The 14,326-nt window shown below is 42.3% G+C and overlaps 4 protein-coding genes across 4 annotated transcripts in view; 2 read left to right on the top strand and 2 right to left on the bottom strand.

Annotated features, from left to right (window-relative positions):
* The window catches only part of LOC108239374 (ependymin-like), an 18,903-nt gene extending 16,784 nt beyond the window's left edge, over nt 1-2,119 (top strand). Inside the window, exons 4-6 of the mRNA XM_017422051.3 lie at nt 521-713; nt 836-923; nt 1,764-2,119. Coding sequence (XP_017277540.2) covers nt 521-713; nt 836-923; nt 1,764-1,887 — 405 coding nt within the window. The 3' untranslated portion in view covers nt 1,888-2,119. The remainder of the gene's footprint in view (nt 1-520; nt 714-835; nt 924-1,763) is intronic.
* A 1,942-nt stretch (nt 2,120-4,061) lies between these two features.
* LOC108239380 (ependymin-2) lies at nt 4,062-6,809 on the top strand. The gene is made up of 6 exons (XM_017422058.3): nt 4,062-4,219; nt 4,337-4,371; nt 4,477-4,611; nt 4,693-4,885; nt 5,034-5,121; nt 6,416-6,809. The coding sequence occupies exons 1-6, from the start codon at nt 4,153-4,155 to the stop codon at nt 6,537-6,539; spliced, it is 642 nt and encodes a 213-aa protein (XP_017277547.1). The 5' UTR covers nt 4,062-4,152; the 3' UTR covers nt 6,540-6,809.
* A 932-nt stretch (nt 6,810-7,741) lies between these two features.
* Nucleotides 7,742-9,425, bottom strand: cskmt (citrate synthase lysine methyltransferase). Its single transcript, XM_017422068.3, has 2 exons — nt 9,257-9,425; nt 7,742-8,547 (listed from the first exon to the last, which is right to left on the bottom strand). Exons 1-2 carry the CDS (start codon nt 9,357-9,359, stop codon nt 7,865-7,867), a joined length of 786 nt encoding a protein of 261 aa, XP_017277557.1. The 5' UTR covers nt 9,360-9,425; the 3' UTR covers nt 7,742-7,864.
* A 320-nt stretch (nt 9,426-9,745) lies between these two features.
* otub1b (OTU deubiquitinase, ubiquitin aldehyde binding 1b) overlaps nt 9,746-14,326 on the bottom strand; it is a 9,002-nt gene continuing 4,421 nt past the window's right edge. Inside the window, exons 3-7 of the mRNA XM_017422053.2 lie at nt 12,302-12,400; nt 12,043-12,161; nt 11,308-11,392; nt 10,446-10,640; nt 9,746-10,330 (exon numbers count right to left, since the gene is read on the bottom strand). Of these exons, the coding sequence (XP_017277542.1) occupies nt 10,133-10,330; nt 10,446-10,640; nt 11,308-11,392; nt 12,043-12,161; nt 12,302-12,400 (696 nt within the window). The 3' untranslated portion in view covers nt 9,746-10,132. The remainder of the gene's footprint in view (nt 10,331-10,445; nt 10,641-11,307; nt 11,393-12,042; nt 12,162-12,301; nt 12,401-14,326) is intronic.

Raw genomic sequence — 14,326 nt, 5'->3', positions numbered from 1 at the left:
GCCTGCTGCTTAAATCCTGGCTGGTCTCATCAGTGGTATGAGGAACACCTGTGGAAAAATAATTAGTGGCGCCGCCCAGAGGGCGGAACCAAAACCCAGATCCTCACAAATGTTCAACTTAATGTCCCATGCTCTAGCCTTTAAACTGTAAAACTTTCCAAAATCATTTCCAAAATGTAGATATTTTTTGCCTTCTTTCAGCCTTTGTGTCTCTCACTGCTATATAACTCAAACCATGGTGTGCGGTTACCATGGTGACCCTAATGGGCCACTGGTAGCAGCTTTTGTTCTTCGTTGTCTTTTCGCTTCTTGTAAGTTTCTTGCATCAACCATCAACATTTTCTCAACTTAAGCTTTTACAAAAGAAACACAGAAGTTTACTGCAACTTTAAATCAACTGTAAATGAAGTTTTACTGAAAAAGGGTTCGTGTTTGTTGGAATTTAAGGCAGCAGTTGCGATGGCGCCCTTCCAGATTTCTACAGAAATGCTCCTGTTTGTCATGCCGTCGTGTCCTGCAGGGTATCATGTACAAGATTGACTCAAAGGACAGCACATGTGTAAAGAAGCCTCTGACCGAAGACTTCCACCCTCTGGCGGTTCCAAAGGACGCCTCCTTAGTGGGTCAGTTTGTTCTGGGCAGCTCTTCCGTTCCGGGTGAAGGAATCCTGGTCAACACGTGGGCTGGGGAGCTGCAGATGAGAAGGGGAACAGGTACATCGGGAAAGCAGTCATGTGCTTTGAAGCAGCACATGACTTTGACTCCACTCGTTTGTCCCGTTTGTCTGGTTGCGGGTTTTCCTCGGCCAACATGTGATCTGCTTCTGTTTCTGCAGCCGAGTACCTGAGCACCGTCACGGAGTTCGGGTGTCTTCCTGTCAGCACTATGTTCTGTACGGACAAAAAAGGATGGGTGATGGTCAGGTCGGTGCATAATGAGGCAGTAACCACAATCTGTTCAGTCCTGTCAGTGTGATTTGTTCTGTCTGGATTCTGCTGACTTTTGTCCCTCTCCTCAAACCTCCACTTTTCCAGGCTCTCTTCCGCCTGCTCCCTATTCTCACTACCAATCTCACATCATGGCTGTTCGAATAAAATCAAGCCATAAAAACAGATCATTACTAAAGGCGTAGCAGTCCTGGAAGAAATGCGAATTACCCCCTGCCTTTCATGTCAGAGTTTTAAACTGAGATAATGTGATGATGAAAAAATTAAAGAGGTTGCAGTCATTTTGGTCAAACCTTGTAAATGATGTGCTCAATCTCACACGGTAATGCGAGAGGACGACTCTCAGCAACTGCCAACTCAAGGTTTAGCTCAACATCTAAAACTCTGACTAAGTTAAAGTCATTTTTGTGCTTGCCAAGTTTGATTACCAGCGGCAGCCATCTTGGATTGGGTTGACTCCTAAAGTAAATCAGTTGAGGATGTACACCCAATGATTACTTTCTGAAAGTTTTTTTAAAATATATCCTATAGTTCATTAGATATTTTGCTAACAGACAGAGCTGACATCATTAGTTTATGCCAAAGTTTTAAGTAAAATTTTGACACAATGCATAGCAATTGAACTAGCTAATTTGAATCAGTTTTTAAGCAGGCTGAGTGTTGATTATTGCTTTAAAATCCAAATTATACAAGAGGAGTCCGTCAATCCTGCCTGAACTTAGACACCTAAAAATCTATTCGATTCTGATGCTCCTGAGTAAAAGAATTTGCATGATTTGATTGTTTTTTTTTGTCTGCTTCATTTCTGTTTTTCAGCTTCTTCAACAACATTGCTGGACTGGCAGACCCTCAGGACTTCACTCCCCCGCCGTTCTGTAACGGCGCCCGGCCTGAGGAAGAGGAGGAGGAGAATCTTGCAGCCTTCTTCAGCTTGTTTTGAAGCACCAGACTCCCTCGGAGTCGCGGTGTGGCGTAATGATGATGCATGGCTCGCCGCAAGAAACTTCCTTTTTAGCAGTCGGGTTTGATGAAGCAGCAGTTCTGAACATGCTGAGAGTGGCTAAAATTCTTGATATCGTTTACAGATATTTCATCCAGCTGTCGTGGATTAATACTCATGAATAAGTGTTTTTTTATGTTTGCTACAAATAAATATCAATTATATAATTATATCAATTGTGATTTCACTCATAATTAATGCTTAATAAAACATAAAGTCCAGGAGATGAAAAATAATAATAAATTATATTTACTTGGATTTTCCTTTTCATAGAAGCAGCAAAGTCCTGTCCAACCCATATGAACACCAAAATTTGAACATTTTGTCAGTTTTATTGACATGATTTAATGAGATGAGGAGCTGAACTTGTCAGAGGGATTTACAGGAAACTGCTTTAGCCCTGTCAAAAAGTCAAAATGATTCAAATGTTATCAATCATGTATGTGTGATGAACGGTCTTGATGTAAATGTCAATAAAAAAAGAAGTCAGACGAGTCATACAAACCCCTGCCCTGTTGGGGACTTTTCGTGTAGCACCACTGAGGTGGTGTAGGTGAGGGTAAAACCTTACAACAAGATGGAGGCAACTAAGGGAAAACAACCACCAAGATTAATTAATGATAAAATATATTACATTTTTTAAGTAACAATAACGTATTTTTGATACAGAAACTAAAAATTATTTTAAAGATGTCCTGTCTAATAGTTATCAATAGTTAGAACCTTACCAGCCGTCACATTAGAGTATTATAAAAGAGGGCAAAAGTCTCTAATGGTCCAACCTAAATTCTAATGTTTGAGAAAATGGTAGATTTTCAGCACACCTGTCTTCTATTCATAATCAGCACACCTGTCTTCTGTTTGTAATCTACACACCTGTCTTCTGTTTGTTCTCAGCACACCTGTCTTCTGTTTGTAATCTACACACCTGTCTTCTATTCATAATCAGCACACCTGTCTTCTGTTTGTTATCAGCACGCCTGTCTTCTGTTTGTAATCTACACACCTGTCTTCTGTTTGTTCTCAGCACACCTGTCTTCTGTTTGTAATCTACACACCTGTCTTCTATTCATAATCAGCACACCTGTCTTCTGTTTGTTATCAGCACGCCTGTCTTGTTTGTTATCAGCACACCTGTCTTCTGTTTGTTATCAGCACACCTGTCTTCTGTTTGTAATCAGCACACCTGTCTTCTATTCATAATCAGCACACCTGTCTTCTGTTTGTTATCAGCACACCTGTCTTCTGTTTGTTATCAGCACACCTGGCTTCTGTTTGTAATCAGCACACCTGTCTTCTGTTTGTAATCGGCACGCCTGTCTTCTGTTTGTAATCTGCACGCCTGTCTTCTGTTTGTAATCTGCACACCTGTCTTCTGTTTGTTATCAGCACACCTGTCTTCAGTTTATAATCAGCACACTTGTCTTCTGTTTGTTATCAGCACACCTGTCTTGTGCTCATACTCAGTCCTCATTCAGCAGTCACCCTCCCTGGTTGTTTTACTCCCGGTTCTGCTCAGTTCTTTTTCAGGTTGTCTGTTTTCTGTTGTGGTTCTTACTTGTTGTTGATAAAATGTCAGGTTTTGCTCCTGTACCTGCATCCTGCGTTGCTGTGTTTGGGTTTCGTCAACCTCATCACCTTAAAGCTGTATAAACAAGTGCTCGGTTGTTGTTGCCTGACTGATGAATCTTTTGTCTTTTAATTATTTTTCTGTCAAGAGATTCAATAATGCGCTTGTTTTTGTGAGCTCAGCATGTTCAGATTTAGTTGTATCTATAGCTGGAATCTAGTACGACTGGATTCAGATCCTGCTTCTCAGAAGTTGAATAATCACGGGTTTGTTGCTGTGTAACCAGTCAAAATGAAATCTGATCTCACCGCTAAGGAGAGGTTAGGAAGCTAAAGGAGCGATCATTTACCATTACTTCAAAAGGTTGTAAGAATTACCTCCCTGATTTAAAAAAAGAAGATGCAGGGATTAAATGATTGACCTGATCTCAGGGCAGATCTGTCATCCGAGTGTCTGCCAGCTGAACCACCTGCACTCAAACATGCAGAGGTTATTCTCTGCCAGGGCTGGTATGTAAACCAGGGAGGAATCAGAAACACGCGGCAGTGGAGGAACTCCCCAGCGTGTTTAAAAGGAAGCGAGTAGTCAATAATCCTTCACAGCTCAAGAGGACAGTGAACCTGCCGCCAGACAACATGAGAGCTCTCGTCCTGTTTGTGTGTTTGGCAGTGGGCTGCTTGGCTCAGAGACCCAAACCATGCTGTAAGTACACACACACACACACACACACATGAAAGACATTTATCCTGCTGGATTTCTTCTGAAGTTTTCCATAACTGCTCCAAAGCTCTGTTTGACCGAACTCTTTAATCCTGACAGTTTCCCCGCCACTGCTGACCGGTTCCCTCTCTGTGGTAAGTCTCAGAGTGTTCAGTCGCAGCTAATCAGTTCAACAGTTCAAATCAGAGTTACAAAGTAAACCAGAAGCCAGGAAAACTTACATGTATTTCTGTTTTAAGTCCTCGCAAAGCGGGAAGCTGATGGTGTACGCCAAGTACACCTATGACTCAATAGGACAACGCATCCGCCTGCGAGAAGTTGGAAACTACGGCAACAAAACCTTCTACTCTAATGTCCTCCTGCTCTACAAATATGTAATGGCAACAAGAAAGTGTACGAGTGTGTTTTAAAGTGATTTGTGTCCCTGCTGATGCTAACGCCGTCCTGTCCCGCAGGGGGTCATGTACAAGCTGCACTACAGGAACCACACCTGCTGCAAGAAACGTCTGGATAGACGCTTCCACCCTCTGATGATCCCGAGGAATGCCTCTTTCCTGGGTCAGGCCGTGTTGGGCAGCTCCTCCGGCCCCGGACAGGGGGTCCTGGTCAACACCTGGTTTGGAGACCTGCACATGAGGAACAAAACAGGTGCGGGAAGAGGAAGTGAAAGGAAGCATGTGGCGCCATGCAGCGCATGACTTTCCTTGATTACCTCATTACACAGCTGCTCTGCTCGTATTTCGAGTCTGGCCCGCTGTGGACTCGTCTGACCTGTGATCTGCTTTTGTTTTGGCAGCAAAGTATCTGAGCACTGTCACAGAGTTCGGGTGCATCCCCATCAGCACGCTGTTTTATAGTCCGAACAGGGAATGGGTGGTGACCAGGTCAGTCATGCCTTTTAAAATGCACCATTACATTGTACATATTGTACATATAGTACACCATACCATGGTTCCATTAGTCATTAGTCAGAGTGCTGAGGTTTTATATGTTTTGTTTACTGTCTCTGAAAACTTTCCTGGTGGTATAAGCAGGGACTACAGTCAAAAGGAAAAGAAAATACCTCGTCTTTCTAACCCAAAAATTAAAAAAAAGATCTTGTTTCTATTCCAGGTCTTAAAATGAAACAAGCACAACCTCTGTAGAAAAACAACATGTGGCACATTAACCCATTCGACTCTCTGCGAAACAGGAACTGATCCAAAATGCAGAAGCAGAGCGACTATGGTTCAGTACTTTGTGGAACCACTTTTAGCATTTTAGAAGCAAGAACTCCGAGTAGTGGTTCTCTGTAGGACTTCATCAGTCTCTCGCATGGTTGTGCAGGAACTTTGCTCCGCTCTTCTTTGCAACGTTGCTTCGGTTCGTTGGAAGTTTTGTAGATATTTATTCCTGCTCCTCCCTCTTAAAGTCCCACCGCAGCATTTCAATCAGGTTGAGGTTCTGGACTCTGACTGGACCTTTACTACACCTTGATTGTTTTCTTTCTGAGCCGTTCCGTTGTACATCAGCTGCTGTGTTTGGGATCATTGTCCTCTTTTTCGACCCGATTTGGTCCAGAATCCTTCGGTCCACAGAGGAGTTCGTGTTCGACTCAGTGACTGCAAGGAGCCCAAACCATCATTCCTCCACCACCGTGCTGACAGCTACTATAAGGCATTTTTACTGATATGTGTTTGGTTTTACAACAATATTTCTTTCTGTAAAATGATGGACTCCAAATAGTTTAGACCCTTCCCAGATTGAAGGACAGCTAAAGTTGCTTCTCTAAGGTCATTGCTGATGTCTTTCCACCTTGGCATTGTGTTGAGACACCAGAATACCGGAGGAGCCCACACTTACTGTTACTCAAACTGTTTTAAATGCTTTTTATACTTTTAATTCTTAAGGAAACAGCAAGAGGGAACTTTGTTGCTCATAAACCCCTTCAGTATTTGATAGAATCTGTAATCTATCTTGTGATTAGGAAGTAAAGTATAATTCCCTCTGATGTCGAAGTACTTTGCAATACAAGTGTCCAAAACAAAACTCAGGAACAGTTTAAAGGTTGAATATTTTACCAAAAGTAGAACAATATAACTAATCTTAACAGCAGGAAATTGCAAATTCCTCCTTTGGGTATTTTTTCCATCACCTCTAGTCTTGCTTGCCAGTAAACCTTTTATTTTTATTTTTTAGCTTCTTCAACAATGTCATCGGAATCTCAGAACCTCAAGACCTCATCCCGCCGGCTTTTTGCGAAGGTGCCCAACTGGAGGAAGAGGAGGACGAGGAGCCGGAAACTTTCTTCAGCTCGTTTTAAAGGACGACCGTCAGGATTGAAGCGCAACGTGATGAGGACTGCCCGTAAATCTTTGCACTGAAATGTTACTTTTTAGTAGCTTTCCTTAACGAATACGTGTCTAAAAACAAGCAATAAGAGGTAAATCCCTCTCATTCTCTGGTAAATCTCTAATCTGAATCATTTGGGTGTTCCTTTTCCAGCTGCTGTGTACAAATCATGTAGAACGAAGCTTTTTACATTGATTAAAAATAAAGTGAGAATGTCTTCTTTGTTTTAATTGCACTACAACTATGAGAATCAGTTCATCATTGCCTGCGTCTGTACGTTTGTCTGTTCGCAAATTAACAGTATTTGTAAGTTCTTTTACAGATACTGGCCTAAGATTTAGCGTGGTAGTAGTTGAGACTGATCCCCAACACATATCCTGAGAACTAACTGATATAACAACACATTTGTTTAAAGTTGCCATGGACTATTTGGGGTCAGTTCTGTCTGTTTGCACTCTGTCTGGCACTTTCTTGTTGCTGTTCTTTCTATTTTAAAAGGATAGTCCAGTCATCTTTGAAGTGATGTTCTGTCTAATAGTTAGTAGCTTATCAAACATGGCATCAGTCATAGAGCACAGATGTGGCGAAAAGGCAAAGGTCTTCATCCAGGCTAGGCTAAAAGTCCAAACCAGGCCAGTTTTATATAAATATATATATATATATATAGGTTTAGTTTCTCAACCAAACATTGGTGTTAAATGTATGTGTGCCAGTGGAGTCGAGGCTGCTATTTTATTAGTTGTGTTGTGTAAATCCAAAGATCCCCCTCCCTCCAACGCAACCAGAAGGGTCCTTTTTAAATTCCAGCTCGTAGGGAAACAAAGCACAGACATTGCCAAGGCGGTTGAACACTTTTGCGAGCCACTGCAGCCATTCCGAACAATGTGAGGTAGAAAATGATTTTGCCTGAATGTAGAATTAAACGGATGTGACATTCCAGTGTCCCTGTGAAGTACTAACAGAGCCACAGCTTCTCTGGGCATCTGTGTTTGTATTCATTTTATTGGCTTTTTTTTTGACATTCCAGTGAGCTGAAATGTGTCGGCTGGCCACTAGATGGCAGTAAATATCCACGAAGGAAAACAGAAGACTGAAGTTTCTGTATTTGGAAGAAATGTGGCACCATACCTCTAACTTAACTCTCACATCAAGTGTGTTTTATGACAGGCAGAATGTCTTAAACCTATTTATTTGCTTTGAATGCACTCTGTAGCACAAGTAAATATACACTTCAGTGTCTCACACGTGTTTAATAAATTACTCCTCTGACACTTGGCCCATCCAGATGCAGGTACATTATGACTTTACAACATGTTTGGGAGTCACGTGGTAGCAGTAGTAGCAGACCCCTCTTAGCACCCCCACCTCCTGCACCCCGACGTCTGCTGCTGTGCCCCCCTGCTCCTGCGCGGCTGTTTCCAGCCACACAAGTCTGACATCGGGATCCTCGTCTGAGAACTGCAGCAGAGATCCTGAGCGCCGCAGCACCCTCAAGCACTGCCTCAGCACCAGGGCAGCCTTGCCCTGCCCCTCCTTGGACCTCAACAAGGCGTCTGTGGTGCCCTTGTCGACAATAAGGTCCAGGCTGTCCGCACCACGGTGCTTGTCCAGCTGTGTGCAGTCCAGCTCCACAAACTCAATATGAGAGGAGGGATTGCGAGGCCTGACGGCTTCGGCTCGAACGTGTTCCCGCATGAGCCGCACGGCTACGGGGGAAAGGTCAGCACACGTGACCCGGATCGGGACAGCGGACTCCCTGTAGATGGACGGACCTAGGGCCGACGTTCCGCAGCCCAAATCCAAGACCTGGAGTGAAGAGTCTGGACGGGACCCCGCCTGCAGGAGGGGCATAATGAAGTCTCGCACAGAACTGAAGCCGAAGAACCACTCAAAGTTTTTGAAGGTGGGCGTCCCGCTGCAGGTCTCTGTGTAGAAGCGGTCCCAGGTGGATTTCCTGTCCATGTTTTCAATCAGTTCAGCTGCAGAAACAGAAAGGATACCATGATTAGCAGATGTACAGACACCACTTAGGTCCACTGACACTGTCCTGTCAAATACTGAAGGACTTTTTAATTAAATCATTACAGAAGTCCTCAGTAAACACCCCTAAATTACACATGGAGACATTTTATTCACTTTAATTATAATTTATCTGATAAAAAAAACAAAAACACAAAATCAGTTGTAAGCTTTTAGGTACAGCCAGACAGATAATAATGCAGTAATCCAGAAAAACTTTACTGTTTAGTCATTTTGAAGCTTGACTCTTTATAGTGCTATTAAACTGTATTGTTATACTGACTGAATGGTAGTGTTTTAATAGTTTAATTATTAACAGAAATCTAGATATAACAGACTAACTGTCCTAACCTGTTTCAAAAATATGCCTATGTTTATTAGTTTTAGCTTGCTGTCTAAACAAACACTTAAAAGCTTTGTTTTGATGTCAGCCATCCAGAACAGTGTTTTCATGTTGTCGGTGTCAGTAATATATTAGGACATAAACAGTCGCATGTAGCTGAACAGAAAAACAAAGTGGAATTTGCTGTAATTGGGATAAAACGCACTTCGCAGTAGCCGAGCTAGCTAACACGGCTAAACGTCAATATTAGCACTGCCACGCGCGCTAGTGTCACATAAACTACACCAGACAGTAAAGCCGTCCTGACTCCCGATAACTAACTTTACCTGTTAGAGATGAATGGTGCCGTACACTCCCGACAAATAACCGTCTACCTGTCAGAGTCAGTAACTTTGTAAACGGAGACATCTTGGCTTGTTTCAGCCTCATGCAGGACGGACGTCTCACTCTGACCGCATTTCTTCATACCAACACAGCGGGTCAGTAAAACGTGAACGAGAAAGCATCACCGCGATTATATACGATCTTTGGTTAGACTGTACAGCAAACAATTAACATTAATTTTCAATTAATAAAGTAAAAATTGTTCGTTTTGCTGTGCTCAGAGAGGCAATTCAATCCAACTGATGAATGTCCTCTCCATTACAGGGACCAGCAGTTATTACAAACTCTCAATGTTTCTTAATTTTCTCCAATCCTTTAATTGGTTTTAATTATTGAGCAACCTGTTTAAGATGTTGTGTAGACAAAGCAGTATTGAAATGTTAATAAAAATTCAGAAATATCTGAGGGGAGACAAGGCATGACAGAACACATAAGATGTAAATCGCTTTAATAAAACTCAATGAAACGCAGTGTAACAAAGGAAGAGAATCAAACAAAGCAAGTAGATAAACATTTACAACCACAAAAAAAGAAGAAAAAACTGTACAACTAAACGGCTGGAGTCACTTCTATTTTTCCAACAATTTTTTTATACCATTTTGTGATGACTGACGGTGAACTTGGGGTCTTGGAGCAAGAGGGGGAGGGGGGGTGAAATAATGTGATTTTAATGTTTTTTTTTTTGTTTTTTTTTTTATTTTTCCAAATAAATGAGTTATCGTCTCATACACAGATGTATGTATGATCAGCGTGGCTGCTGAAGTTAATCTGAACGCACCGCTGCGGAGCACGGCGCCACGACGAAGCAACCGGGAGTGTTATTTGTACAAGATGTCATAGTGGCCCGGTCTGTAGAGCAGGAAGATGCGGGGGTCTCCCCCTTCAGGGAAGACGTGGTGATTGACAGTTCCTCCTTCTCCTCTGTCCATGTATTCCACCAGGATGGACACGTTCAGGGCCTGGGCTAAGGCGATGATGTGAATGTGGTCACTTTCTTTAGACATGGGCTCTACTTCCTTGGAGAACAGATAAAAAAATTCAGACTGTGAAACACACTTAGTTTATCAAATAACAACTGTATACCCTTTCTTGCAGATGGAGGACAAGCAGTGCTCTTCAGAAACCACCTACCTGCTGACAGAACTCCTTGACGGAGCGCCCCCCCTCGATGAAATGCTGAAAGAAGCCGTGCTCCCTCTGCAGGTAGCCCGAGGTGAGGAGCCGCAGGTAGACGACCACGTAGTCGGACACGTTCTGGTCGTTGAAGGAGCTCAGCAGCTCCTGCAGGCTGGGCTGTTTCTCACACAGTTCGATCAAGTCCATGAACTGCAGGACAAAAGTTTCCCAGGGAAATAATGAGTAAAAAGAGATCAACTCCATTTATATTAGATTTGTCTGGTCATCGGGTCTCAGACGAGGCAGAATGAAACGTGTGCCTCAGACCACCATTAATAAAAACAAAAACAAGAGGACATTTTGAGGGACTGACTTCTTGAGTCTTTAATAGTAAAACTGAAGTCAGTCTCAAACCAGAGATCACATCAAAGGTGATTTTAATCTGCTGACCTTTTATTTGTGGACATCTTACAGCAAAAACAGGAGATCTATTGATCTATTGATATAAAAAAAACAATCAGGGACGTATTATCATTTAGGCTTGACAGCTATTGTTTCAGCCCCATTTCTTAAATACAGGAAACGAGAGCAGAAGGTAGCAAACAGGTCGACTGATGTAGGTAACAAGCACGGCCCATTGCAGATTTAAAAAGTAGCCAATATCAGCTGATTAACTGGTCAACCTCTAGGAGAGGAGGAAACTGGTTGGGAGTGAATCTGATGCAACTAATTACTGTTAGATAAATCCAACATGTATTCACTGACTCGTATTAAAGAACACTCGGGCAGATACAGACAGACAACAGAGAAAATAATCACATACTTTTTGCCAATGAAAAGGAAAAAGAAGTGGATTTGGTCTTTGCAGGATACTCACGGTGTTGTGGAAGTCTTCAATAGTGAACTCGGTGAAGCCTTCGTTAACCAGGTCAAGTTTACTTTTAGCTGCAACTGCTTTGAACCTAAACACAGAAACCGTGTCTTTAATAATCAAATAAATCGTACAACCACAATCATCCATTTTAACGACGGATACCACGTTTTATTTTTGACCCCTTATGAAAATGACTTGAACCCCTCTTCTTTTCTTTTATGTCACATCTTTAAGTTTGGTTCAAATCTTGTTTGGTCTCATGAACCCTGCATCTTGTCCCGCCTTGAGCGCTGAGCGTATCGTTCTACCCCTGGTGCCTGGAACTCATTTCTTTAAAAGACAGTCCGGTACAGATCTGACAGGACCTAAGAGATGCTTCATCCTCCAGGAATTCATCTACGGGGTGACACCGTTTTTGCGAATCCCCTTGTTCACAGATTTGGCTAAAGAAACAGGAACAGACCCAACACTGGCTCATCCCTTGAGTTTAGAAGCGTTTTTTCTTTTATCCCTGAGTGAGTCACATCTCAGAGTTAAGCTGCAGAAACAAAATGCTGCTCTGAAAATGGTCAAGTACTGGGAAGAAAATGAGTTAGAAAGCAGCCAGAGTCCTAGAATCTGCATGCCCTGCTGCCACGATGAGACCAAACATGCCTAAACTGACCCCTGCTCCACACTGAGAGCTGGAAAATCTTTTCCTACCCGCCCCCATGAGCAGTTTAGAACGAAGCCACTCACTTCTGAAGTTCTTTGCTGTCGTCCAGAAGGGACTCGAGATGTGCAAAACCGAAGGCTCTGTAGAAACAGTTCCCATCTGGTCGTGTCTTACGAATGTACGAGTACGTTTTATGAAGGTCCTGAGATGGAAAAGCAAAGAGCAGTTAGGCTGGAAAAACCAAGCGCTGATCCATATTATGGACTATAACTGACAGCTGTTGGATGAAGCCACAGTTTGGATGGGAGCTGAATCCAGATGTGGCTGCAGCTGCAGACTGACCTTGATCTTGAGCTGATAAATTGTGTCATCATTGGCGTATTCTTTCTGCAGCACTGACAGCTCCTGTCGCTCTGATACTAGGGGGTTAGTGGTTGCTATCTGCACGCAAACACACACACACAGTGATGGTTAGTACAGGCGCTGGTAACAAATGAACTCTGAAATCCCAAATCAATATTAGACATTTGTTTTATGAAACTATAATATATTTGTAAAAAAATGCCTTTTAAGTTTATCATTCAGAATAACAACACATAAATAAATGATGGCTATGAGCAAAAATACCACGTTTCAGTCTTAAAACTAAAATAAATAATGCTCAATATAATATTTACCTCCAGCAAGGAGGTTATGTTTCCAGTAGCGTGCGCGTGTGTGTGTGGGGGTGTGTGTCTGTGTACAAGATTACTCAACAAGCTATGAATGGATTTTCATGAAAATTTTCACTTTCTGATTTTATTTAAATCCTTTCTTTAGACCCATCTCTTTTCCTTGGCTTTTGGCACAGTCTGAACTGTTGACTTTGTCTTACTGTGTTTTATTTAATTATTTCATTACTACATTGTTTATTGTTTTATTATTGATTATTTCGTATCTTATGATTGTGTACAGCACTTTGGTCCTGTGGGTGTTTAAAGTGCTTTATAAATAAAATTGATATGGTAAATTTTCAGGAAACGTCAAATATGGTACAAGGTCAAAGGTCACGGTGACAGAACTCTGCAGCTGTATAACAGGAAGGTTAAACTCCACAACTGGACACATCATGGGTCAAAGATGAATCCTGCGAATTTCAATGTGCATGGAGTCAAAGGTCAAAGTCACAGGTAACCCCTTTGTTAAAAACGTGTCTCTGCTCCTACATGTGACCCTTCAGTTTCCTCCACCAAGGAAGTTATTTCGGTTGTGTCCGTTGGTTTGTTTGTCCGTCTGTTAGCAAAGATCAGGTCAAAACTAATGAAGAAATCTTCAGGAAATGTTGGAGTTGTCACAAAAATCATTGGATTATATGTTGGCGCTGATCCAGGATATATCAGGAGCGCACCGTTTTTTAATCCCGCTGTGGCCTTGGTGAAGGTTGGTACTCTCTGAGTGCTTCTAGTTTGTTTAGTTATTCTAATTTTAATTCACAGATTAAGAAGACTGAGAACACAGGGGGACATGTTGACAGGCACTGTTTAAAATCAATGTCAAAAAATGGATCGCCAGATTTATTTATACAATCTGTAGTTACAATATTTTAGATAGAGGTTAAATTTTTACAGTTCGGCCATGCTGTAAATGTAAACAAAATTGCATAAATTATTAAACCAAATGAAATCCACTGTAAAATGTTACAAGTGATGTAACCAATCTGGGTTTTCCTCAACAGTCCAAGTGTTTTTCACACTCTGAGATGAGTCTGGGCTCAGGTCTCGCCCTCACGTCACACAGGCGGCCACGGCAAAGAGGTCCACCACATGAGCCTTTTAACATCAGGCGTGAAGCGGACAGCTTAACAACATCCAGAGGATTTCTATGACTCTGAAGAATAACGTCTGTGCAACCTTTGGCTATGAAAGCGTGACAACCCGGACAAAATAAAGTCCCATCAGCCGTCGCTTCAGCAATTTCTTCCACGTGCAGATAAGAAGAGAGATTATCAAAACAAAAACAAACAAACAAGAGAGCTCTGCCTGTTTAGCTGAAGCCAGAACACCATATTGGGCTCAGTCAAAGCCAGATGAACCAGGTTGGCTGCAGAAGGAAAAATATCAGCCAGCATCAACAAAACAACACAGACAGAACGCGACACGACCGTGTCTCTGGGGTTGGACCACCAGCCAACATTTCTGACTTATCTACCTACGCTGAGCTGAAAGTCAGAGTTTTCTCTATCAGTTAGAAGGCTTTAATAAATACAATAACTGATTAGTTTTGGTTGTGTTTTGAAACAGAGTCAGAGTCAGGGTGAAGGGTGCTGACAACAACAAGTTCTGATACAAGTGTCTCGTGGATGATGTTTTAGATTGGGGGGGGGGGGGG

Source organism: Kryptolebias marmoratus, linkage group LG7, assembly GCF_001649575.2.
Source record: "Kryptolebias marmoratus isolate JLee-2015 linkage group LG7, ASM164957v2, whole genome shotgun sequence".
Lineage (NCBI taxonomy): Eukaryota > Metazoa > Chordata > Actinopteri > Cyprinodontiformes > Rivulidae > Kryptolebias > Kryptolebias marmoratus.
This window is presented reverse-complemented; position numbering and strand designations above follow the sequence as displayed.

What these genes read in the sequence shown, in the direction of transcription:
- LOC108239380 (XM_017422058.3), top strand. Translation starts at nt 4,153, where the DNA reads ATGAGAGCTCTCGTCCTGTTTGTGTGTTTGGCAGTGGGCTGCTTGGCT. An exon ending in TCAGAGACCCAAACCATGCT is followed by an intron (nt 4,220 to 4,336) that starts GTAAGTACACAC and finishes TAATCCTGACAG; the next exon opens with TTTCCCCGCCACTGCTGACC. An exon ending in TGACCGGTTCCCTCTCTGTG is followed by an intron (nt 4,372 to 4,476) that starts GTAAGTCTCAGA and finishes TTCTGTTTTAAG; the next exon opens with TCCTCGCAAAGCGGGAAGCT.
- cskmt (XM_017422068.3), bottom strand. Translation starts at nt 9,359, where the DNA reads ATGAGGCTGAAACAAGCCAAGATGTCTCCGTTTACAAAGTTACTGACT. An exon ending in GCACCATTCATCTCTAACAG is followed by an intron (nt 8,548 to 9,256) that starts GTAAAGTTAGTT and finishes CTGTTTCTGCAG; the next exon opens with CTGAACTGATTGAAAACATG.